At 40.9% G+C, this 24,743-nt stretch overlaps 2 protein-coding genes across 3 annotated transcripts in view; both read left to right on the forward strand.

Moving 5' to 3' along the window:
• The window catches only part of LOC123772887 (uncharacterized), a 96,370-nt gene extending 90,309 nt beyond the window's left edge, over positions 1 to 6,061 (forward strand). For both annotated transcript variants that reach the window (XM_069323307.1, XM_069323308.1), the window contains exon 3: positions 828 to 6,061. In XM_069323307.1, coding sequence (XP_069179408.1) covers positions 828 to 1,866 — 1,039 coding nt within the window. In that variant the 3' untranslated portion in view covers positions 1,867 to 6,061. The remainder of the gene's footprint in view (positions 1 to 827) is intronic.
• A 2,389-nt stretch (positions 6,062 to 8,450) lies between these two features.
• On the forward strand, positions 8,451 to 19,071 carry LOC123772885 (histone H1-gamma, late). The gene is made up of 5 exons (XM_045766261.2): positions 8,451 to 8,613; positions 10,705 to 10,809; positions 12,253 to 12,820; positions 14,799 to 14,932; positions 18,216 to 19,071. Exons 2-5 carry the CDS (start codon positions 10,708 to 10,710, stop codon positions 18,651 to 18,653), a joined length of 1,242 nt encoding a protein of 413 aa, XP_045622217.2. The 5' UTR covers positions 8,451 to 8,613; positions 10,705 to 10,707; the 3' UTR covers positions 18,654 to 19,071.
• The last annotated feature ends 5,672 nt before the right edge of the window (positions 19,072 to 24,743 follow it).

Below are 24,743 nucleotides of genomic sequence, written 5' to 3' on the forward strand. Positions count from 1 at the left end.
TCACACTGAACCAGTCGTGTATCAAACACCTGACACACTAACATCATGTATCAAACACGTGTCACACTGCCCCAGTCGAATATCAAACACCTGTCACACGGCCCCAAGTCGTGTATCAAACACGTGTCACACTAACATCATATATCAAACACCTCCCACACTGTACCAACATCTGTGCATCCAGCATATGTTGGCCAGAGTCCTCAGGTGTTGGTAAATATCCAATTGCCATGAGTCAGTTACAGCTTGTTTAATAATGTTTACAAGTAGTTTGGTTATTTAGAGAGTGATGCAATGTCCTGAAGTGCAAATTGCAAGATAAATGAATGCTGATGGTTGCTTGTGTTACGGCAGGGTCAATGTATCATGCTTCCTGCTTGTGTCCTGTACACAGCTGTCTTGCCTGTGTAGAAGATATAGCTGGCTTGCGTGTGTCATGTACACAGCTGGCTTGCGTGTGTCATGCACACAGCTGTCTTGCCTGTGTAGAAGATATAGCTGGCTTGCGTGTGTCATGCACACAGCTGGCTTGCGTGTGTCATGCACACAGCTGGCTTGCGTGTGTCATGCACACAGCTGTCTTGCCTGTGTAGAAGATATAGCTGGCTTGCGTGTGTCATGCACACAGCTGGCTTGCGTGTGTCATGCACACAGCTGTCTTGCCTGTGTAGAAAATACAGCTGGCTTGCGTGTGTCATGCACACAGCTGGCTTGCGTGTGTCATGCACACAGCTGGCTTGCGTGTGTCATGTACACAGCTGACTTGCCTATGTTATCCACACTAGGACGAAGCATCTACATTATTGTAATATATCCTTGTGTTGCAGATGTCCCGGATTCTGGGCGATGTGGACAGATGGCGCCTGCTACCAAGAGTACACACAAGGGCCCTGCGCCGTCGGAGAGCTGTACATGGGGCGTGGTCCGGGCACCGATGGATTCTGCTCCTGCTCGGCCGAGTTCGTCATGCATTTCTACCCGGCCGACGGCCTGTGCTATCCGCTCTACGAGCAAGGGCCGTGCCCCAAGGGCCATCTGCTTAAATTCGACTACCGCACGCTGCAGCCCGTCTGCGAATGCCGGGATGGCTATATGCTGGAGGAAGATGGCACTTGCTATCCTCTCAACACCGCCGGACCCTGCGACCAGACCGCTTGCAACGAAGGCATTAATTGCTACTTGCGCAATCTCGACACACTCAAGACCGAGTGCAAGTGTCTGCCGGGAAATGTCACCACCGCCGACGGTCATTGCTACGAGCCGTACTCGAGAGGGCCCTGTCAACTCGGAGATTGGCTCGTGTTCTCCCAGCCAGGCGTCGCTGTCTGTCAACGCAAGGAGCAGTGCGCGCGGTTCGACAACTGGTTCTACTGGACCGCTGACGAGCGGTGTTACCGCCAGTATTCTCGCGGTCCATGTCCCCTTGGCCAGCTCTTCTATCTGGACACCAACACGGGTATATCCGGCTGCCACTGCCGCAAGGAATGGACGCCGTATTACTGGAATGACGACAATTTATGCTACGAACAACATTCCATCGGGCCATGTCCCGTTGGCATGTATTTCAGCTTCAATAAGACATCCGGCCACACCGAATGCAACTGCTTCACCTCTCACGTGCTGCACGAAGATTCGAAAACGTGCTACGAACGCCTGACAGCCGGGCCGTGCCCTGACGGCCAGCTGGTGGTGGAGAACCCCCAAACCGGGCGAATGACATGCGACTGTCACGCCGATATGACAACTCACTTCTGGGAGAGCGACGGCAAGTGCTATCAACATTTCCTGCAGGGGCCGTGCCCTCAGGGCCAGACCTTCAGGCTCGACAGGGCCACGGGCGTGCCTACCTGCATAACCTGGGGGTAGATTTACCCCTCTCCTGCAATTCGTATCCTCAGTACCTTTATTTTCACTAGTAGCACCGCTACATTGACACCACACTGACGCTACACTGACACCACACTGACGCCACACTGACGCCACACTGACACCACACTGACGCCATCTTATATGTTGGTACCTCCCCAAACATTACCTGTAAATAAACTGTTGTCAAGTGCTCCAGTACCACTTCTATGCACTCAAAAACGTATTACAAACACGCCCACACACACACACACACACACGCCCACACACACACACACACACACACACACGCCCACACACGCCTACACACACACACATACACGCTCGTACACACTCAAAAATATCTGGTGCGCTATTAGTTATTAGGTTCCTATTGATTTGCTTCGATTGATGGTACAAGGTGTTAGATGTGTACATATTTGTATAGCGTTAGTTGGGCGTCGAACCCCCCCTGGCCTGACGCCAGCGGCCTCGAACATCTAGAGCCATAAATTAGAATGCGTATTGGAACCCGCGACGCGGTTCCCCAATATGTACGAATGGTCGAAACTTAAAATAGTTTTGCTTCCTCTTTCCCGTTTTCTTTTCCATGTGAGTGATCAGCTGGTGGAACCATGTTGATAGTGTTTTGTTTTTATTTCGTACGTTACAAATTGCCCATTTACAGTTGCATATTTGGTTTATGTAAACACAGTTCTGTAGTAAACGTATCATGCCTGAAAAAGACAGAATTGCTTAACATAAAATATGGTTTTCTTTTTTAAAAAATCAAATATCTCTTATAGGGTAACTACTTTCTTGAATTTTGGTGCATTACTTTCTTGCCTTTGGGCATGATACTTTCCAAGTGTTCAACCTTTCAAAAGAGTTACCTTTCTCCTGAAAGTTTTTCAACTTATTCATATCTATAATTTATAGATTTTAGAGCTATACTTAATAGATAGCTAGGCAGCATATACAGCTACACTGTATTGGCATGCATTCCAAGGGTTCGTAAGTTCATTGTTCAGTCCATAAACCCAGGTGAATAAAAACGTTCCAAGCACAAGCTGAAGTGATATTAGGGCCTATAAATTACTCTTATCATTTCCCTGTGGAAAATAACATTCGGAAGTAAACTCAAGTGTATTAAAATAACTAGGCCTGCTGCATATAGGCTCAAATGTTCTCAAACAAGTCCAAAAATTGTAAATAAGAGTCGTCATTAAGCTAGCAGGAAGGAAAAGTCCAATGTGTTATTGGAGGAAAAAAGTCCAATATATCACATCATTAAAATATAGATGAAGAATTTGCCCATCGAAAAAAAACTTGTATGTGAGAATTTACCTTGTTATTTACATATATTCTTTTACCTAATTGTCAGTATTAATATATTATTTGTGTAATATGTTGGTTGAGGCAAAACCTGACCCGATATTTCGAATATTTTATGCTAAATTATTAGGTAATATAATGTATCAATTATGTAACATTTTCATCGACATTTAGATAGAATTATCAAGCATTTATGTAATATTGTTCAACATATAATAATTTCTTGTCATCACTTTAAAGTTATTCAATTTATATTTAAAATTGTTTAATGATTCCGATTTACTGTAAAATTATTAACATTTATTACTCTAATATTCAGTATTGAATCATTTTTTATAGTAAAAAATGACTAGGTTACCATCTAGAGTCCTATTCAAACATGCAAGTTTCCTTAAACTCCAAAATTTGGAAAAGGGTTATTTCTAAATAAGTAAACTCAACTCAAAGTTTACTCGATCATGCAACACCTGACTAAGAATCACTTCCAAAGGTGCAACATCCTAGCATGTCATTACCAAATGTGTAACATTGAACTAAATAATCAATCCCCAATCATGTAGTATCCGGACCAAATCACTTCCGAACATGAAACACCCAGCCAGAAACACTTCCATATACATTCAACACTCGACTACAGCCACACTCTCAAACATGCAACAGCGAATGTTTAGATCTTCACTAGAAGACTGATCCTCTTGTGTATTACCACCATTTGGTGACTTCAGGAGCCTTCGATTTACGCTCTTCTTTCCTCTCCGACAATCGCAACTCGAGTCGTAACTCAAGTTATTGTCGTCTCTGTCCCGTAGAGCTTCAAGTTACCTCAAGTCAGCGATCTTCTCCTTAAATTGATCGATAACTTGTTTACTCTCTCACCATGTTTATAGTTCTCTGTATTTAACGTCCTTCGTTGAAACGTTTTCTTTGATTGATCGAGATTCAGGCAGCCAGGAGGTGGCACGGGCATGAATAACCCGTAAAGATTATCTTTCCGAGTTCGACCTGTTTGGGAGATGAAATGGGTGTTTATTTTAGTTTTTCTTTTGCTGTGATTATGAGAGCGCAGCTGACAGCCACTGAGAGGCTTATTAGATGTTTATTCGGCTTTTGTATAATAATGTTAATTAACGTTTATAGTTAGAGTAATTTAGCATTTGTGTTTATTCTGTGGAATTGATGTTGAATCGTTAAGATATTATTGTGCAGGATTATTTAACAATAATTATTTAGTGTGTAACATAGGTTTATTTTAATAATATTTCCATAATTATTTTTTTGGTTTAAATTTGTAATGGTATAAGCAATCAAAAATTAAACTTCTTGTTAATTAAAATACATCATAATATAGCGAAATTTTTAACAATTTTTTGTAGTTTTAGTGTTGAGAAAATACTATTTATAGCGGTGATAACTTATTTGTTTTAACATAACTTTCAAAGTAGTGTAAATTAGGGAGAGACAGGAGACGGGGCATGACCAGACCAACTCGGTCACGTCGAAGTTACATTTTTCTCAATAAATGATGCTTGTGACTTCTTTTAAACCTCTTTGGTTGGGGGAAAACACTTGCCTTCACATCCACTTGTAGACGAACTTGTCATATAACAGAGGAAATATGTAATATGAATCTGCATAATACACAAAAGACACAACCACACTCAACTCAGCCTCATCCTGCATGATACATCGTATTATAAACATTCACATATGGCAAGTACATACATAAGACAACATGCAGAAAGACTTAACATAGACACAATATGCAACACAGACATACTGTGTTTTTAGTTGAGTCAGCCCTTGCAATATCTTACAGTGCAAAACTTTGACAAATAATTTGTGTATATACTAAATTGTCGCAATGTCCTGTTGACACAGTTTGTCAACAGGACATGTGTCAAAGCTGTGTCAGTGTCAGTGATGATGGATAGCTTGAACAACGGACCAACAGCGGTAGCAATCGCTATGTAACAACGGTTCAACAGGGCTCTCAATTGTATCGTAGTAACCGCCTGACCCAAGGCTTTATAAATTTGTATGTGTATGGGCAATTTGTATGTATTAAAAAAGCCATATATATATATATATATATATATATATATATATATATATACCTCTACCTGAGGTTTCAGACTATTCTTGTTCGTGATTTCAAAGTTGGTTCTGGTGTTATCAGACATTTTTTCGTTAATTTTTTTTTTTTACTGATTTATGGAATAACTAAATTATTTAAACTATTTCATGTGATGTGTTTTAAATTTTTTTGTTTTGCTTGTGCAATTTGCCAGATTATGGCAACTTATTTGCAATACTTGTTCACATTCCGTCCTCAATCATTTTTGGCTGTTTGATGAGATAATGTTAATTTTCCGCTCCTCATATCATGTTTTATATATTTATATAAGAATGAATGTGTGTGTATGGACATATATGCGGATTTTTATCGGGTTGGGGGGACAGGGGAATGATGATGAGTTTGTTTAAACATATACACAGTGCAAGAAACCTTGATATACAAGAGCAATGATAGTTGAATATGTGTATGTACGCGTGGGAATGTATATATGTATTTTGGATGTCTGTATATGTGTGTGCATGCCTGTATGAACGTATTGGATGTTGTATTTCGAGAAGCGAATGAAGCTTGTTCCATATTCCCGACCGAAGTGGTTTCATATTCACTATAGGCAAAGCTTCTTCTAAATAACCGAGGCTTCTTTTTTGTTATGGGGGATGCAAAGAATCAGAACAGCTTCAAGCTATTGGGCTTCCTTGAGACTTTCTCAACGCCATATGAACAAACTTGGAATATAAAATATTATTTTTTTTTATTAATCTTGATATTGTTATTCAGAGAATTTCAAAATAAAAATGGACATTATGCTATGCTTCTAATTTCCTTTTGTTTTTGAAACTCTACTGTTAAATATATTTGTATATTTTTGAATTGTGGGCACAAGGCGAGCTGATACGAAATCATTCAAAGTTATTAAAATACCTACTATATACATGCCACGCACCTGTGACAGGTAAAAAAAATGTTGTTTTTAACAGCGCCATCTATTGCACGTAAAAGCAAGACACGTTGTAATCTCCGAAAGTTCTTCACCGATTGCTTTGACATTTTTTAAACTCCTCTGATTAATATATTGTAGCCAAAAACGAAGACGCTTAAGGGTTTCCCGTCAAGAAAACGGTCAATTTAAAGTGGTCTCCCCTACCCTACCAGAGGACCCAAAACAGAAAACGGGACAGTATGGCACCTTCGCCACCCCACTTCCATTTTCTAGTACGACGATTTTGATGGTCTTATGTAAAGCATACGAGCGAAATGCGACGTTTTTTGTAGGAGGACAAGTTGTAGGAGGACAGGCTGTAGGAGGACAGGCTGTAGGAGGACAGGCTGTAGGTGGACAGGCTGTAGGAGGACAGGCTGTAGGAGGACAGGCTGTAGGAGGACAGGCTGTAGGAGGACAGGCTGTAGGAGGACAGGTTGTAGGAGGACAGGTTGTAGGAGGACAGGTTGTAGGAGGACAGGCTGTAGGAGGACAGGCTGTAGGAGGACAGGCTGTAGGTGGACAGGCTGTAGGAGGACAGGCTGTAGGAGGACAGGCTGTAGGAGAACAGGCTGTAGGAGGACAAGTTGTAGGAGGACAAGTTGTAGGAGGACAGGCTGTAGGAGGACAGGCTGTAGGAGGACAGGCTGTAGGAGGACAGGCTGTAGGTGGACAGGCTGTAGGAGGACAGGCTGTAGGAGAACAGGCTGTAGGAGGACAGGTTGTAGGAGGACAGGCTGTAGGAGGACAAGTTGAGGCCACATTCCTTTCCCCTCATTGGAGGTGGGAAGCAAGAGTGAAGAGACCAGCTCGCCTGGTGTCCCATTAACACAATGTTGTAGCAGCACTGGAAAAAATTTGATATACTCTTGAATAAAGGGAAAAAAAATCCACAAAGATAAGCCTGTGTGTTTTAATGTATCCTAACTCTTCAATGACAGATACACACACACACACACACACACACACACACACACACACACACACACACACACACACACACACACACACACACACACACACAGAACAGAACGAGAGGACATGGATGGAAGCTTGAAACTCAGATGAGTCACAGAGATGTTAGGAAGTTTTCTTTTAGCGTGAGAGTAGTGGGGAAATGGAATGCACTTCAGGAACAGGTTGTGGAAGCAAATACTATTCATAATTTTAAAACCAGGTATGATAGGGAAATGGGACAGGAGTCATTGCTGTAAACAACCGATGCTCGAAAGGCGGGATCCAAGAGTCAATGCTCGATCCTGCAGACACAACTAGGTGAGTACACGCACACACACACACACACACACACCCACACACACACACACACACACACACACACACACACACACACACACACACACACACACACACACACACACACCCACACACACACACACACACACACACACACACACACACACACACATATAATTAGAGAAAAACACGTTGTTTTGTCCAGAATTACCGACAGACGTTTCAATCAATACCTAAAATTAGCAGGTGACTGGGTTTCAAAATTCAATATATTCAATCAACCTGTAAGATGAGGAACCTAACTGGATCCAGTCAGCTATAGAACTCAAGCTTCTAACTCGTCGTATAAATTAAGATAGGTACACAATGCTATACAATCTAACCTTGTTTACAATATACTGGTTTGCTGGATGAATGTGTGGATTGCTGCATGGATAACAGGGTGGATATCATCCTCAGGGATGTGTCGTCTCTCGAAAAATTATTGAAAAATATCAAAAGCCTCCAAAAAACATCATGACAGATTGATTTGTTTAATTACTTCCAATTTCATTTTATTTCTGTCTCTCTCTCTCTCTCTCTCTCTCTCTCTCTCTCTCTCTCTCTCTCTCTCTCTCTCTCTCTCTCTCTCTCTCTCTCTCTCTCTGTCTCTCTCTCTCTGTCTCTCTCTCTCTCTCTGTCTCTCTCTCTCTCTCTGTCTGTCTCTGTCTCTGTCTCTCTCTCTCTCTCTCTCTGTCTCTCTCTCTCTCTCTCTCTCTCTCTCTCTCTCTCTCTCTCTCTCTCTCTCTCTCTCTCTCTCTCTCTCTCTCTCTCTCTCTCTCTCTCTCTCTCTCTCTCTCTCTCTCTCTCATATATCTATTACACACAGGAACTCTTATTAATTGAAATTCAACGACAGAAAAAGCAGAATTCGATGCAATCTGCAGGCCACCAGCGCCATCTGTTGGTGGTGAGCGGAGTTCTTGGCCCCGCACGTCATAGTTGCCAGGTATGTATTTGTGTGTGGGGAGCTGTACTTTCCGTTCCTAGTCAATCTATTCTTTTTCCTCCTCTCAACCACCGACAGAAGTGGCTCGTTAGTGTGCGACGGTGCAAGGAGCAGGTTTGGTGCTGTTTTTGTAAAGTAAGTAACTGAGGAGTTTTTTTTTTTTTTTGGGCGTGTTGGTGTTGCCATAATGTGGTTCTTTGCATACCGGTAGATGGGAAAAAAAATTTTGATGTCTAGATTATTTCTGACGGGTATTTCGCTCGCCCACTCCACCGTATCCGGCCTATCAACCGCCCCATTCCCGACTTAGACATGGAGTAAGACTGCTTCAGCTCTGCCTTCGTATGTTTGTATAGTTTTGATTGGAATTTCGGGTGTAATATTTGTATGTTTTTTGTTCTTCCCTGTGTTTTGCTGGGAAGGGTGGGGGGGGGTGTTAGGGTTGAGCTCCGGCTCTTGATTCCCGCCTCTCGACAGTGTGTACGCAGGTTCCGGGTCCTTTTGAATGTCCTAAACTATGGAGTCTACACAGGAGACATCTCCCGTCACGCAGGGTGCAGTCGCACCTCCACAGATCTCCAGTATCAGCTCTTGATACTGGTAATGGCTCAAAAGGGCCACCACTTACGGGCTATTCATGCCCGTGCCACCTTTTGGGTGGCTTAATCTTCATCAATCAATCAATCTGTGGAGTCTACTTCTCCACCACATTAGTTCTTGGTGCATTACATATCTGATTGGCGATATGAAGGGCTGTGGGGTTGTTATAGATTCAGCTATTCGGAACAAGTTCAAAGTAGCACGGGCTATGGTGAGCCCGTATGATATGGGGTGCGGGGAGCTTTTAACTGATTGCCTGGCTATCAATCCAACCCATTCGTTTTATGATTGGCTTCTCTGTGTGTTTGCACTTGGCTGCTCCCACCAAACACACACCGAAACTACGACGTTGGCACAATTTTCGAAAAAGTTTTAACACCTCCTAACCAGTTATAACAACCAATATAACAAGTTGTAACAACGTTCTAATACGTCATAAACACGTTAAGTCAAGATGTAACAACTTTATTACAAGTTGTAACAACGTTCTAATACGTCATAAACACGTTAAGCCAAGATGTAACAACTTTATTACAAGTTGTAACAAGCGGAAAATAGTTACGGTTTGTTTCCAGGGTCCACACCTTCAGTAACTTAAATCGTTGAATTAGTTGAGATTTGGTTAAGTGGATAATTTTTTTCTATTGCACCCAAATCGTCATTGTACTCTGGGATGTTTGTTTGTAATGACTGGTCGTTTGAGTTAAATCACAAGTCATAGAAATAATTTTGATTGTTGCCTCATGGTTTTGTATCTTGCAATTAGTTTCTTCTTGCAATCTTGTTTCGTATTAGTAGTGACAACAGTAGACGGGCAGATAAACACTGCATCAGTCGGTAGTAGATAAACACGACCTGAATTAGAAATTGAAATAAGTTTGAGGTAAAATACACACAAAGGGATGAGGTAGCTCGAGCTATTCTCACCCCCGTTCAGTACATCGTGTTAATACATACATATACACACATCACAAGCCATAAAGTAGCGGTTTGGGCTACATGTAGCGTGTTTGGGCTACATGTAGCGGGTTTGGGCTAAATTGAAATAAGTTTATTGAGGTAAAATACACGCAAAGGGATGAGGTAGCTCAAGCTATTCTCACCCCGTTCAGTACATCGTGTTAATACATACATAGACACACATCACAAACAATAAACATATTACCGAACATTGAGAGATAAACATATACATTTCCTCCTTTACACTAGTATGGTATCAGACGTACACACATACTTATATAAACTTGAATTACAAGTGTGAAGAAACATTTGCATTTTAGATTTTGCATTTTAGAGGGATTTTTAGATTTGCATTTTAGAGGGGCCTCGTAGCCTGGTGGATAGCGCGCAGGATTCGTAATTCTGTGGCGCGGGTTTAGATTCCCGCACGAGGCAGAAACAAATGGGCAAAGTTTCTTTCACCCTGAATGCCCCTGTTACCTAGCAGTAAATAGGTACCTGGGTGTTAGTCAGCTGTCACGGGCTGCTTCCTGGGGGTGGAGGCCTGGTCGAGGACCAGGCCGCGGGGACACTAAAGCCCCGAAATCATCTCAAGATAACCTCAAGATAGATGCTAGTGACTTAAAGCTTAATTTTCCTATTTAAATGCTATTGTTGCTATTTCAGAGTATGGTTTCCCGTAAGGGTAAGACTAGCAGAAATAATCGGGTCAAGACCTCGCCAGTGAAGCTCCAGCTCTCCTTTGAAGACTCTGACAGCGCCGAATCCGAGGTGACGAGGGGCAGACCTGACGGTGAAACTGGTAGAATGAGATTAAGGGACTAGGAAAGATTAGCTAGCTAGCAGTGATTGTGGAAGTTAGCTGTAGCTCGTATATTGTTTACTGACAATGCCGTACCCGCAGCACTACTCCTGTTTCAACTCTTTTTACCCTGTTGTAGCTCAGTTGATTAAGGCAATTGTCTGGGATGCTCCCGGACGCAGGTTCGAGTCCTCGTTACGGCCCTTGTGGATTTGTTCACTACTACTCCCCTTCCCTTACACCCCCCCCCCCCCCTTTCCATGCCCAACTACTTGGACGGTAGAGCGACGGTTCCGCTTCCTGCAGGTCGGCGTTCAATCCCCCCGAGACCGTCCACAAGTGGTTGGGCACCATTCCTTTCCCTCCGTCCCATCCCAAATCTTTATCCTGACCCCTTCCCAGTGGTATATAGTCGTAATGGCTTGGCGCTTTCCCCTGAAAACTCTCTCCCTCCCTATCTGCTGTTCTCAGATCTAACATTAGGATTTTGTATTTTGTGAACAAAGAAATTAAGGGACTAGAAACTTCTTTAAATTTCTAGAAATTATTTAAATTTCTAGTTCTTGGGGGGGGGGGACTATGAAATTGAGCCGGATTAAACGATCGTTTTAATCTAATAATTTTATATTATGTAACTCCGATTTTGGGCATTTCCTCTGCCAGTTGGGCTGACTTGATACGTTATCCCTGACAACTCTTGACAGTTGGCCTTAATCTCTTCATTATTCGTTAGCAAGATGTCTAAAAACACTTGTGTACATGAGTAGATTTTAGTGTTAAATGAACAAATTCACAAGGGCCGTGACGAGGATTCGAACCTGCGTCCGGGAGCATCCCAGACACTGCCTTAATAGACTGAGCTACGACAGGGTGGAAAGTTTAGATTTGGTGTTTTAATAGCTAGCTTAGAGCAATTGCTTCATAGCTCAAGATTTTCTTAACTATTCCTTATTGAGGTAATTGAGATTTTTAAGAAATCTAATTTCTTAATTAGAAATTGAGGATACTAGACTAAAATACCAAGATAATTCATGGTTAATACGTTAATCTTTAACTGCTATTAGCAGTAGTTTATAAAAATTGTCTAATCTTTAAAAATAGTCCTCTACGGACTCGCCATAACCCGTGCTAATTGGAACTTTTTGTTCAAAATATTGAATCTTAAACGGAAATTAATTTTCCAAAAGTGTTAAATTAAAATATACTTCATAAATTGACCAGACCTCACACTAGAAGTAGTTCCTTCACCGACGTTTCGGTCCATCCTGGACTCAAATAGTCCAGGACGGACTGAAACGTCGTCGTCCCTTCACCTTCTAGTGTGTGGTCTGGTCAACATACTTCAGCCACGTTATTGTGACTCCTCGTCTACGTACTTCATAAATTGTTCAAACATAAATTTTGCTTCACAGGGTGAACTTAACCAGTCAAGGAAAGTGAAGGCAGAGCAAGCCCAAGATGACTCAAAAGAACGTAGAGACGAAAGTGACCCGGAAGAAGATGAGAACGGTGTCGTTGATGAGAATGATGCGGATAATAATGGAGAAGCGAATGGTGATGATGGTGAGGTGGATAGTGAGGAGGATGAGGGCGCAGAGGATATGCAAGCTGAACATAACGCTCCTGGGGATGAAGATCTTGATAACCCTCAAGAAAGGGTCGAACATGGTGAATCTACGAAGAATAAAAGAAAAGTGAAACGGCTGAAAGTAAAGGTTAAAGGTGCCGCCAAGAAAGTTAATAAGCCTCTTACCTCCAGACTATCGGATGTGAAGCAGACATCAATCGTAAAGAGACTTCAAGCAAAGAAGAAAAAAGCAGCAGCAGCGGCCGAAGCAGAAAAGCCTGTTAAGCCTGGAACAGCAGTAGCCGCAGCGTCCGCAGTCATCCCAAGCACCTCAAGCATTGTTCTTGCTGCTATAACTGCTTGTAAGGACAAAAAAGGCATTTCGCTAATGGGAATTAAGAAGCATTACCTCAGTAAGTTCTCTCTCGTGTAGACTTGATAATTTAACCTATAGAATTTATTACTAGAGTATCGGATTAGACTTAAAATTTCTCAAGTCAGGCTCTGTTTCTTCTAGTGTTTATGACTGTTGGTGCATAAAGTGGTAAAGAAAGTTTGTGTTAGAATGCATTAATGTTAATAGCAAGGCTTGTGTATCGCTAACCGGAAGGTTGTATGGGTTCACCAGCCCGTCCTCAGTCCATTCCATCCAGCGGATGACCCCAGACTCTTAATTACATTTTAACATATTGTTCATTAAAAAAACAAATCTCAAATATTTTATCTTGGCATATTGTACATATTTAGGCACTGGTTAGGCGTTTAGATTCTGTTGTCGATTTGTATTAATACGTGGATGAAGCATTTACACAACCCGTTTTCACACTACGCTGTTTAAAGCGGCGGCCGTCCTCCCCAGACGAATTCATCAATTTTAACAAGTGTATTGCAAATTGGTTTGTTCTTGTATATAAATTAATTTTGTATATAAAAATTCGATGTATAGTTGGAAGTAAGTTAGGGTTTTAGGTTCTGTTGGATGGAATGGACTTTGGATCTTTGGAGAACGTGCTGGGGGTCAACACGCCCTAAAATCTGTGAATTGTCTATCACCAAAGTCTTGGTAAAACTGGTTTCGTAGCAGATTTACAACGTAGGATCCCGGGGGTCTATTTGTTGGCTGGACAGGAATGATTGGGCAAGTTTAGGCAAGTTGTTCACAACCCTTGAACCTCTAGATTACCTGTCCTCTAGAATAAGCCGTGTATTAAAAATCGTTTGACGGTTTGCCAAATTAACTCACGTTATCTAATCTTGTGTGTTCTAGACGGTTAAGTTAAGGCAGTTTAGTACATAATTTTCGTGACGCTGTGAATGCTAGAGAAAACGGGTTGAGACGCTAGGTAAGACGGCCGGCCGACCGGCCGGAGCCGGTCGGCCGAGCGGACAGCACGCTGGACTTTTGATCCTGTGGTCCCGGGTTCGATCCCGGGCGCCGGCGAGAAACGATGGGCAGAGTTTCTTTCACCCTATGCCCCTGTTACCTAGCAGTAAAATAGGTACCTGGGTGTTAGTCAGCTGTCACGGGCTGCTTCCTGGGGGTGGAGGTCTGGTCGAGGACCAGGCCGCGGGGACACTAAAGCCCCGAAATCATCTAAAGCTAACCTCAAGAAGACTTTGCATTTTTTAAGAGAATCTTGGATATTTCCATTTAATATCTTCGTACAAACTTGTCTCCCTGAAGACCCCTGACTACTAAAGTACTGAAGTGGCCATTTCCTTAATTCAATCTTGCAGCATTTGTAAATACAAAATTGAGGGCCTCGTCCTGGGCGAGGAGCACAGGCAACGTAGACTCTGCAGTTTTCCAGGTAACTTTTAAGACGCACAATCTTCTCTTCCAGATATGATGTATTGAAATAAAGCCTTTTAACGTGTTCGATACAAAACGAAAAGCTTACTACTGGCGTTAATGTTTTAATTAGCCTTGACCTAATTGACCTTCGGGTCATGATATTGCTTGTCTAGTAAATTGTGGAAAAGTCTTGCTGTAATTTTTTTTCTTCGGCTAAATGGTTTTATAATATAAATATGCAAAGCCTTGTACCATTTTGTAAATATTAAGTTAGGCTGATCTCTGATATTTTGATTTGCGGTTATATTATAACCATATTGAATTTTCATAGTTGCCACCAATGATTAGTTATTTTTAAAAAGATAAAATATAAATTTTTTAAATCCTCATTATCAATTTAATGTTAGTTCCTTGTTTTAACGTAAATACTGTTCTTGTTTCAATCATGCCCTTTTAAGTGTTTTAGTCCACGTTGCACCTGAAGTATGTTTAGCGACTACCCAATCGCTTCAGGTGATTGGGTAGTCATGGGAGTAGACATAAATCTGTTCTTGTACCAAATATGCCTTTTTATAAAGATTGGTTTCGTTCCACAGCTTCCTATCCGGATAAGGACTGGAACAAGACACGGTTGAGGGTGAAGACGGCGCTCTTAAGTGCCTTGGAGGAGGGAAGCGTAGTCCGGACCAAGCCCAATGGGAAGTCCCAAGGAGCGCAAGGAATGTTCAAGGTAAGCCTTAGGCTCGTATGGCGAGGCGGGTGCCTTTCTGTACAACCCATCCTCTTAAAAATAACGTAGCTTTTGGCTCGTATGCGCGCTATGGCCAAATTTGGACGTAATTTTGAAATGAAATACTCACAAAAGCGACGTACTGTTACGTTTTCTGTTTGAGTCGTCCGGCTTACTCGGCAAGCTTAGAAGAGGTAACTTTCCATTAACGTTTTGAAACTTTTGAGAATTTCCTGCTCTCCTAACCTATCAAGAGAACCCTTAACTTACTGTTGTTGAAAAAAAAAACTCAAATTTATTACAAATTTCATCTTCAAATTACATCCATATTCGGGCAAACGGTCAAAAGCGACGTTCTTTTTAAGAGGACAGGCTGGAGTGTAACCATGTGGGCGGCAGCTAACCATATAGGAGCAAAGGGTTAACTAAAGTACTTGTGGCACGGGCATGAGGAGCCCGTAACCTCTTGGTGGTTTAATCTTTATCAATATATTGTCTGGGTTTATTCACGCAAGTCTCGTGCTCGCATAGTCAAGCTCCCTCGACCAACAGCCCTTCCTTTTCATCAACTTGCTTAATCATGCCCCCGTCATCAACGGAGACTAGTCTATTCCTGCTACCTGCTCCACGGCTCTGACAAATCTCACTAGATATTCATTGGCCCCCCCCCCACCCCCCCGTCCTTGTAGGGTTGTTCCCCACTAGTTGCTACATTTAAATTGCAAATGATTACGCTTCCACATTTGTAAGTTTTTTTAGTACCCTACAGCCTTGAGTGAATTATAATAGTTTACCCACTTTATCTGGATGAAATGTGCTTCAGTCCTGGCCTATATCATACTTACCGGTTAGTATTACAGTCCGTGCTACTTGGGGCTTTTCGTTCTAGGTAGCGAAGCTTTAACAACGTGATTTAATTATAGTAGTCCTAAATCACCTTCTAAAAGTTTGTGCCATATACTTAATGCATAACTTTATCTCTATGATCACAATCGGTCTCTCGCATCGCCGTTACCCGCTATATTGGTTTCCGGCTTAAATCCTCTTGTCTGCAAAAGATATTATTGCAGTAACCGAAACGTAGATAAATATAGAAAACGGAGAACTGTTGGATTATTAGTCTTCTCAGAAGCCCAGACATGATTGGTTGGGCGGGGGTTTATCCTATGTTTATTTTATGTAAGATTTTCTTTAGCGCTCTCCTCGTGGCTTTGTCAAGATGAAAGTTTCTTCCTAAGCACGTACTCAGACCTTTACAAAGCACTAGGGAGAGGTAGACTAAATATTAACATAAAATAGTTTTTCATCTAGATCACTGATTTAATAATTCAGAAATATTAGAGACTAGCCTTAAGTCTGAAATTTAAGTCATAGGGTTCATAGACTGAACCCCATAAACTATTTAGTTTAGAAGTAAATGAAGAAAAAAAAGGATGAAGATCGCGTTACATAGACGCATAACTTAGAATGGCCGCAAGGCGTCTATTGGATAAAATGTCTTAAGAGGATCTAGTACAGCGTTTGTGCTATGGGTGACTCTTTTATTTTAATGGAATTATTTTAATGGAGGAATACCGATTCTGAAGATTTTGTATAATTGATGTCTTCCTTGAGCAACACAAAGGAAATTGTGAAGTGAAATTCGTCATTCAAACAGGGCGACCAAAACGGAACTGCATGATCTAAATGGGGCACAAGAATGGATATAGCTGAAGAATACAAAGTTTTATTGCTAACGCTTCTAGAAATAATTCTATTTGCCCTCTTTGCCTAGAGGGCCTATTTGTCCTATTTGCCCTCTTTTCCTAGAGGGCCTATTTGTCCTATTTGCCCTCATTAGGTTTTTTTTAAGGGGGGGGGGGTTAAATTCCTACTAATCGTGATCCGCCAGATAACTTTAGCAATCGGGGTTTTGTTATCTCTACCCCTCCCCCCCATCCTGGTGATATCCTGTAACGTTATCATTAACCAGATTCATAATCTTGCATTTGTCAAGACCTTTTGGCAACTTAAAAACCTTATCTAGATGCCTTGAGGTAATTTTTCTAATTTTCTGCAGAATAGTTTGACCCTTGACTATTGGAAGCCCTGCAAGGATTACTAGGTTGCAAGCATGTGTGCTAGACTGCAATGTGGCCCCTCAAATTTTTAACTAGTACGGCTAGTTAAGGTCCAGAGCCCTCTTTCAATGAAAGATTTTTTTCCCTCACGATGAATCTACACTTTCATTCTCCTCTTGTTACGGACTTGAAGAAAGCTGCACATGGCATCTGTTTTTGTTTCTGATAAAACTTTTGTACTGCCTTGTCTCTGTTTAATGGTAAACTTTAAGATTTTGCATGATTAAAATTTTTTAATTTAGTTAGTTACATAGCCACCCTGGCTTGGTGCCTTTTGATTAATTTTTGTATCGTTAGTGCTTTTATACCAAGTCTTTTGGAACCTCAGTAGTGATTGATCCAACATTATCTGTGCCTCTTCAGGACGTGAAATTTTAGCGGGTTCTCGATATATTGGCAGAGCTTTGGTGACCTGGCGGATGGCACTGGAAGCCAGTTTGTATTTTTTTCTCCTTTTGGTAAAGTTTCAGTATAATTCTAGTAAAGTATAGTTAAATCTTCCAAAAGCGAATTGCCTACTAGGCGCTTCCCTTCCATTCATAAAACCACATTGATTATCCATTACGGAAAGTGTTTAAATATGGTATATCACTATTAGATTATAGCTCGGTCACATATTGACCAATAAACGAACTTTTTGAGCGCTTAGCGATGTTTTTGACTTATTGTAACTGCATTGTTCCTCCTAATCATTCAACAGGACCTTGAACACAGGACCACCTTCAAAGCGGCTCCTGATAGCCTATCCTGATATTCAGACCAGCAAAATTTTGAAAGTTTCTAGTCTCGTATGCATCAATAAAAGACTAGATTTATTGACATCGCGAGTCTTGTCCTGTTTTATCTAGATACACTAAAGTGCTGTGTGACATGAGAATTTAACTTGCCGGGATTAAAACTTGATTACTAGTACACTTTCCTGCACATAGTTGCCACGCAGTTAGGTTAGTCTTGGTGGTATTTGATAATTATTTACAAACCCTCCGTTAACATGGGTTGGGAGCCTCTCCCACCTTTTTACACCCTCCCTCCCATCCCAAGTCCTTATCCTGGTTCCTTCAAAGTGGTATATAGTCGTAATGGCTTGGTGCTTTCTCAACTTTCTTCTCCGACCCTTATGCCTTTAAATAGACTAAAACATTGTGCTTCTGGCCACTCCGCAGGTCAACAAGAAGCACACAGCAGCTTCAGAGGAGCCAAAAGGTGTCGCAAAGGTGGTGAAAAAGCAAAGGTCTTCCTCTAAAGAGTCGACAAAGACGAGAGAGAAGAAAACCGCGAAGCAAAATGCAAAGCCTCCGAAGGAAAACGGGAAGCAAAATGCAAAGCCTCCGAAGGAAAATGGGAAGCAAAATGCAAAGCCTCCGAAGGAAAACGGGAAGCAAAATGCAAAGCCTCCGAAGGAAAACGCAAAGCCTCCGAAGGAAAACGGGAAGCAAAATAAAAAGGCTCTGAAGGAAAATAACGTGAAAGTAGTCGGAAGACCACCTTCTAAGAAAGCAAAAAAAGAGTTGGAAATCTCGGGGAAAGAGAACAAGGCAACGAAACGAAACAAGGCTGTTAAGAGGAAAGTATTGAAATCCCAGGATTCAGACAGTGAGTGATAAATCCCTCCCCCCCCCCCCACCGTGGGAGGGGCGTGGGTTGCCAGTAGAACGCTCCCACTAACTTAACCTTTCCCATACGTAAATTCCTAGCAGTGACCACCCCCACTGTATCCATTCCACCCCCATAAATTCCCACATGTATATATAGCCTTCATTTCTCATTTATTCATCTATGTATACAGCTAATGTTTTCAATGATTCATTGAACGAGATGTTTAATGATTAAATTAGATTGAAATCATTTTTTGTAAGTTCTTGTAAATATTGTGGGAAGTTCTTTAAAGTGTGTTGTGTAGGCGAAACTTGTATATTTACTGTTGAACTCTTAATTTTAAGCTCATTTTAAATTCTTTCAATACTTCGTTTCGGCCTCTAAAAATGGTGCCAATTTTAATAAATAAATATATATATTTTTTTTAATGTTCTGGCTTTTCCTTTACTCTATATAAACGCACGGTAGAACGGGTTGACTAAAAATAAAGCATAAATACTGCCGGCAATGACCCGAGGCAGTGAAACTATCAGATAGGATGCTTCCTGAAGAGGCAATAGTCGTTGTAACTCCTCAGAGTAAAGTCTGTTGATCCACCAATGTCTTCAAAGTAGATCTTGCTAAAGAAAGGCTTTAAAGTTGTCATTTTTTCCAATCTGGAACACGTTCTGTAATTTTTTTTTCGGCACTGCCAAACCACTACTGACTAGAATATAAAAGACAATGTGCTACTTGCATTTATTAGGATTTTTAATGTTGATGGAATAAGTTCTTAGTTATCAATAAATGAATTTAAAATCTTGTAAATATGCAAGTTTTCATATAAAATGCTTTGGTTCATAAAATAGGTTCTGTATATACATAAAACATTCAAAACATTCTTTTATACAATAAAAGATATTAATAAAGCACTGGTAATTATAATTAATATACTGCAATACAAAAAATAAGACCAGGCTTAACATGCTACAGAGGAAGTAGTTTGTAGAAAACGTGTTAATTCGTAAAAGATAGGCAGCCTACAGACTCAAAAGGTACGAAAGGTTTGTTAACACTGAAACGGTAACGGGATACTTTAATATGTCACTCGTACAGCTGGGATTGTCCCGGCTATCACTAGTTTACATTAAAATCTTGCATAACTTGCTCCATTTTATATATATTCATAAAGTGTGTTATTGGGAATTTATTTCTAGCAAGGTTTTAGTTGCTGAAAATAGTTTTGGTCATGTAAGTGGACACATTTAATTTGCGAAATTTTTTCTAGCAAGTACTCTAGGTCTCCAAACATTCTCAGTTCTGTTTAGTTGATAATAAGTATTTTAGCATATTCCATAATCCAGGAATTCGAGCAGATATTAAATGAAATGCCTAATCTGATCATATCTAGTCAAGAGTATAGAATTTCTGGTACTTCAGACGTATGATTATTTTTTTTATACTTAAAAGTGAAAATCTTAATTCTATCTGAAATCTTGTTTTTTTTAAATTAAAGCAACTGTAATACTTTGAGATCGTGAGGTAGTATTCAGTACAGAATCATTAAAGTTTATCCACAGCATCATCAATTAGTCAGTAGAAAATTGAAATCAAAATCACAATAGGCGGCGTTAGAGGACAATCTAAACATGGTTTAATCCCACTTCTTAATGACGCTGTCAAAGAATGCTGCTAAATTTCTCCTCCTTTACATAACTTGAGTAAAATCTACTAAGATTGGTTGCCTCTTTCGGCTTAGAGTCGACGAAAGAGGTTTCCGCCACTTAAGAAATGGCATTGTCGGTAATCTGTTTTCTTGTACAAAGTTAGCATTTCGTTCGCAAATTAGCAAGTCAATGAACTATTATACAATGTTGTGTTTTGAAGGCAATAGCTTGCTTTAGTTATCCCTCCACACAATGAAGATTTATCCGTGATTAGAGGTGAAAGCTTAGCCGTTCACCATGGCGAGAGGCAAGGGATACTGAACCATTTCTCAAACTATTGGGGAACGGTAGTATACCGGGGGGGGGGGGGGACTGCATTTTGCGAAATGTTAATCATAAAAGGGCTTTAATACTTTTTATTAGTGTGTAGCAACGGCTTGAGAGGTATCGAGAACTTGAGTGAAACTGTCTTACCACCTTCTCATCCGGACAAGATTTGAAAATAATTTAAAACATCTTTCTACGAAACTATACACCCTTCACTCAATCATGGCGGCTCTGTTTACACTTAATAAACTGAGTTCTGAAACGTTGCAATCGAACGTTGTTACTGCTATAAACCTACTAGTGTTTATAAAGCGTTTTGTAAATGTAAACAAACGTATTATGATTGAGGAAAGATATGCTTCGTAAATTTGTGACATTTATATACAGGAACATGCAGTTCAATTCGGTTTACAATATTATTTGCATGTAAACTGCAGCAATAGACTGTCATCAGTATTATGCAACACTTCCTATTTCAGTGTAACATTGCAGTTTACTATTTTTTAATTGGGCATTATTCGCAACCAATTACACATCGCTACAAATCTAGCTGGACTGAACAGTTTAAATCTTTTCAATTAAGTTGTTTAAGATTCGCGCCTTGAAACAAAAAATTCCAAGTAGCATGGGATATGGTGAGCCTGTAGTGGACTTTTTACTTCAATGGTTGTTGTTAAAAATTCGCTACTTTACTTCAATGGATCATCAGTTGAAATTTATATTAGAATACTGGTGTCAACATATATATTGGTAGACTTTTATGCAATTGCAGTGACAGTTGTTGCAATAATTGCAGTGTTAATTATGATCACAGTGGAAAGCCTACCGATTCAAATTATAGTAGTAACAGTAATAGGCCAAGTAATAACAGTAGTTGTAATAAATGAGAGAAATTTAAAACTTAATATAATTTATACAAAGCTTGCGTATGTATAATTGATTGGTTTATAAAACAAACGCATTCATTTATTAAAGAAAAATATAATATATGAAGCTGGTCTTGGAGACGTGTGGATAAGCTATTATACCATGTAAAATTACCCTATTGTGCTTAGCACCCAGAATTCAGATAAAGTGGAAAGTAGTCAAGTTGTTATTGAATTACAGCAGTTGAAATTTCGACTGAACCACAAAACCGTGAACCACACCCCAATCGGAGCCACAACATACACCCATGGAAACCACATAGGAACGTAACTACATTGGGGGAAAAAAAGATTCAACGCAGTGCGGCAAAAAGTCATCCCTAACCTGAGTCGACTCTCAAACTAGAAAAGGTCGTGGGTCTTAGAGCTACAACCTAATTATGCAACCCGTTCTCGCAAATTTAATAAGTCAATATTGACTTATTAAATATGTGCATAGGTGACATACTTAACATAATAGATACCCTTAAAAAGATTCATAGAAAACACCGACCTTACCTAACCTTGTTAGTATCTTAAGATAAACATCTTATTGCTTCGTAATTACAATTATTACCTAACCTATAATAGGTATAGGTTAAGTAATAATTGTAATTACGAAACAATGAGATGCTTATCTTAAGATACTAACAAGGTTAGGTAAGGTCGGTGTTTTCTATGAATCTTTTTAAGGGTATCTATTATGTTTAGTATATCACCTATGCACGTAGTTAATAAGTCAATATTGACTTTACAAATTTGCGAGAATGGGTTGAATTATGACAAGGTTGATTTTAGGGAGACCTTTTAAAAAGTACTAAACAAACTAGACACATTAAACCTCACAAGGGGCTTCAGGTTCAGTCTCAACAAACCACATTGAAAAATGTGAGGCTTTTTCATCCATACGTAAATATAAATATTAAATTGCCTACCCGCCTCTGAAGCCTTGAATGATTAGATTGAAATGTGACGGGAGAAAATAGCCTAATAGATAATGGTGGGTTGGACTTTGACAAGTGATCGGCTTTCTGTCCCATTCGAGGACAAAAGCGACGATGACTCTCAGAATAATTTAGATAATGGGCATGAAATCAATCCAGCAAAGCGTTTGAGGATGTCTACTGCTTACTGAAGGAAAAGTAGGATATTTATTTTTGCCACCCCCCCCCCCCCCCCCTTTAAAGGATTAGATCCCCTGCTTCTAAGGTTATGTAACCCTGGCGCTTATCCAGCACTGAATAGAATCCAACACCATAAAAGATCCACCACTTTACTTCATCTACAAAACCGTATCTCTTGTGCTTGTTTTACCGAATAGTTAATGAGTATATGACTAATGGCGTTGAATCTGGGAGTAACTGGTGGAAAATATTGAAACGGCTCCATCCTTACGTAGAGGCACCTCGCCATATTAATTAACGGCATCTCTTCTACGGACGGTTCAAGGGTAGGATAGGTTTAATAGCCGTGTCCTTGTCAAGAGAGCTAGAAATAAGAGTATATAGAATCCTATGCCTTTTATCGTAGCTCTTATCGGAGATTTAGGTTAGATCTGGTTTCCTCCTTTGGGATCTCTCAGGTCTCATGTTTCTCACTGGGACTCGAGTATCGGAGGGATGATGGAGGCAGGTAGGGGTCTGGTTGAGGGGAGTAGACAGAAGGGGGCTGAGGGGTGTAGACAGCGTCGTCCTCGTAGGTGTAGACGGGGTGGAAGCCGGTATGATCAGCGTAGTATACCACCTTCATCATGCGAGAGTCCGGAAGCAGGATGTAGTAACTGAAATAAGAATCTGTTGTCATTCTTTCTAATTTACATATTTTACTTTGAATACTTGGTAAACATCAATATAATATTTTAAATTCATGTTTGCTTACAAACTTATTTTGTGGTTTAAGTTTGAATTTGATTAAATATTTCTATAAAGAACTGTACTTTAATTTTTTTGATCTGTAGGAACTATTAAAAGTTCGATCCATTAAAGTACTTCTGTTTTTATATATAAATTTGTTTTAAATGATTGCGGTTTAAAGAAATGACAGTGCCTGTCTCCCTGTCCAACTGGTTGGGCACCATTCCTTTTCCATCCCCAAATCCCCCCCTTCCCAGACCATGTCACCCTACCCTCCCAACACAACGAAACGAGAATTAACAGAATACCCCTTAAGGAGCAGTGGCAGCGCCGCCCTCACTAACCTGCCGGAGGTGTAGCCCAGATCCCGGGTCTCCTGGTGGCCGAAGTCTACCTGTCCCCCGTAGGGATCCTCATCACCCACGATGTACGTGAAGTCATAGTGAGGCGGAGCCTGGCAGAGGACAGTTGTTATAGATTCAGCTACTCGGAACAAGTTCCAAGTAGCACGGGCTATGGTGAGCCCGTAGTGGACTTACCTGGCACAGGAGCGGGGCAAGTAGCACGGGCTATGGTGAGCCCGTAGTGGCCTTACCTGACACAGGAGCGGGGCAAGTAGCACGGGCTATGGTGAGCCCGTAGTGGACTTACCTGGCACAGGAGCGGGGCAAGTAGCACGGGCTATGGTGAGCCCATAGTGGACTTACCTGGCACAGGAGCGGAGGACAGTAAGGAGGAGTCCTTATTCTGCTCTGAACATGTTGCATTAACCTAACCGAGAAAAGTGAAGCTGGACATAGACAGAAAATGTTACCAGTCAATTAGTTAACAGTGCTTCCTCGAGTGCTTTCTCAAGTGCTTCTTCGAGTGCTTTCTCAAGTGCTTCCTTTAGTGCTCTGTGTACCTGAACCCACCAGACAGGCAAGGGAAGGGAGGGAACAATCAAGGGAAAAGCACCAAGCCATCACGACTATATAGCACTGGGAAGGGGGGGTCAGGATAAGGATTTGGGATGGGACGGAGGGAAAGGAATGGTGCCCAACCACTTGTGGACGGTCTCGGGGGATTGAATACCGACCTTTATGAAGCGAGACCGTCGCTCTACCGTCCAGTCCAAGTGGTTGGACCAAACATATAGATGATTGATCGATTAATATACATTTCTGGAATATATAGATACCACAAAAGAGAGACAGACAGACAGAGTGGCTGGCTGGCTTGCTTGCTTGCTTATCGAAGACACGTATAAGATATTAATAAATATATTTAATGAATGCCTTACAGTAGAAACATCATCATCTATTAAAATCAGCTTTCATCCAGGCATTCGTCTACATTCTACATCACAATCAGTACTCCTCACT

The sequence above is a fragment of the Procambarus clarkii genome, chromosome 12 (assembly GCF_040958095.1).
Source record: "Procambarus clarkii isolate CNS0578487 chromosome 12, FALCON_Pclarkii_2.0, whole genome shotgun sequence".
Taxonomy (NCBI): Eukaryota; Metazoa; Arthropoda; class Malacostraca; order Decapoda; family Cambaridae; genus Procambarus; species Procambarus clarkii.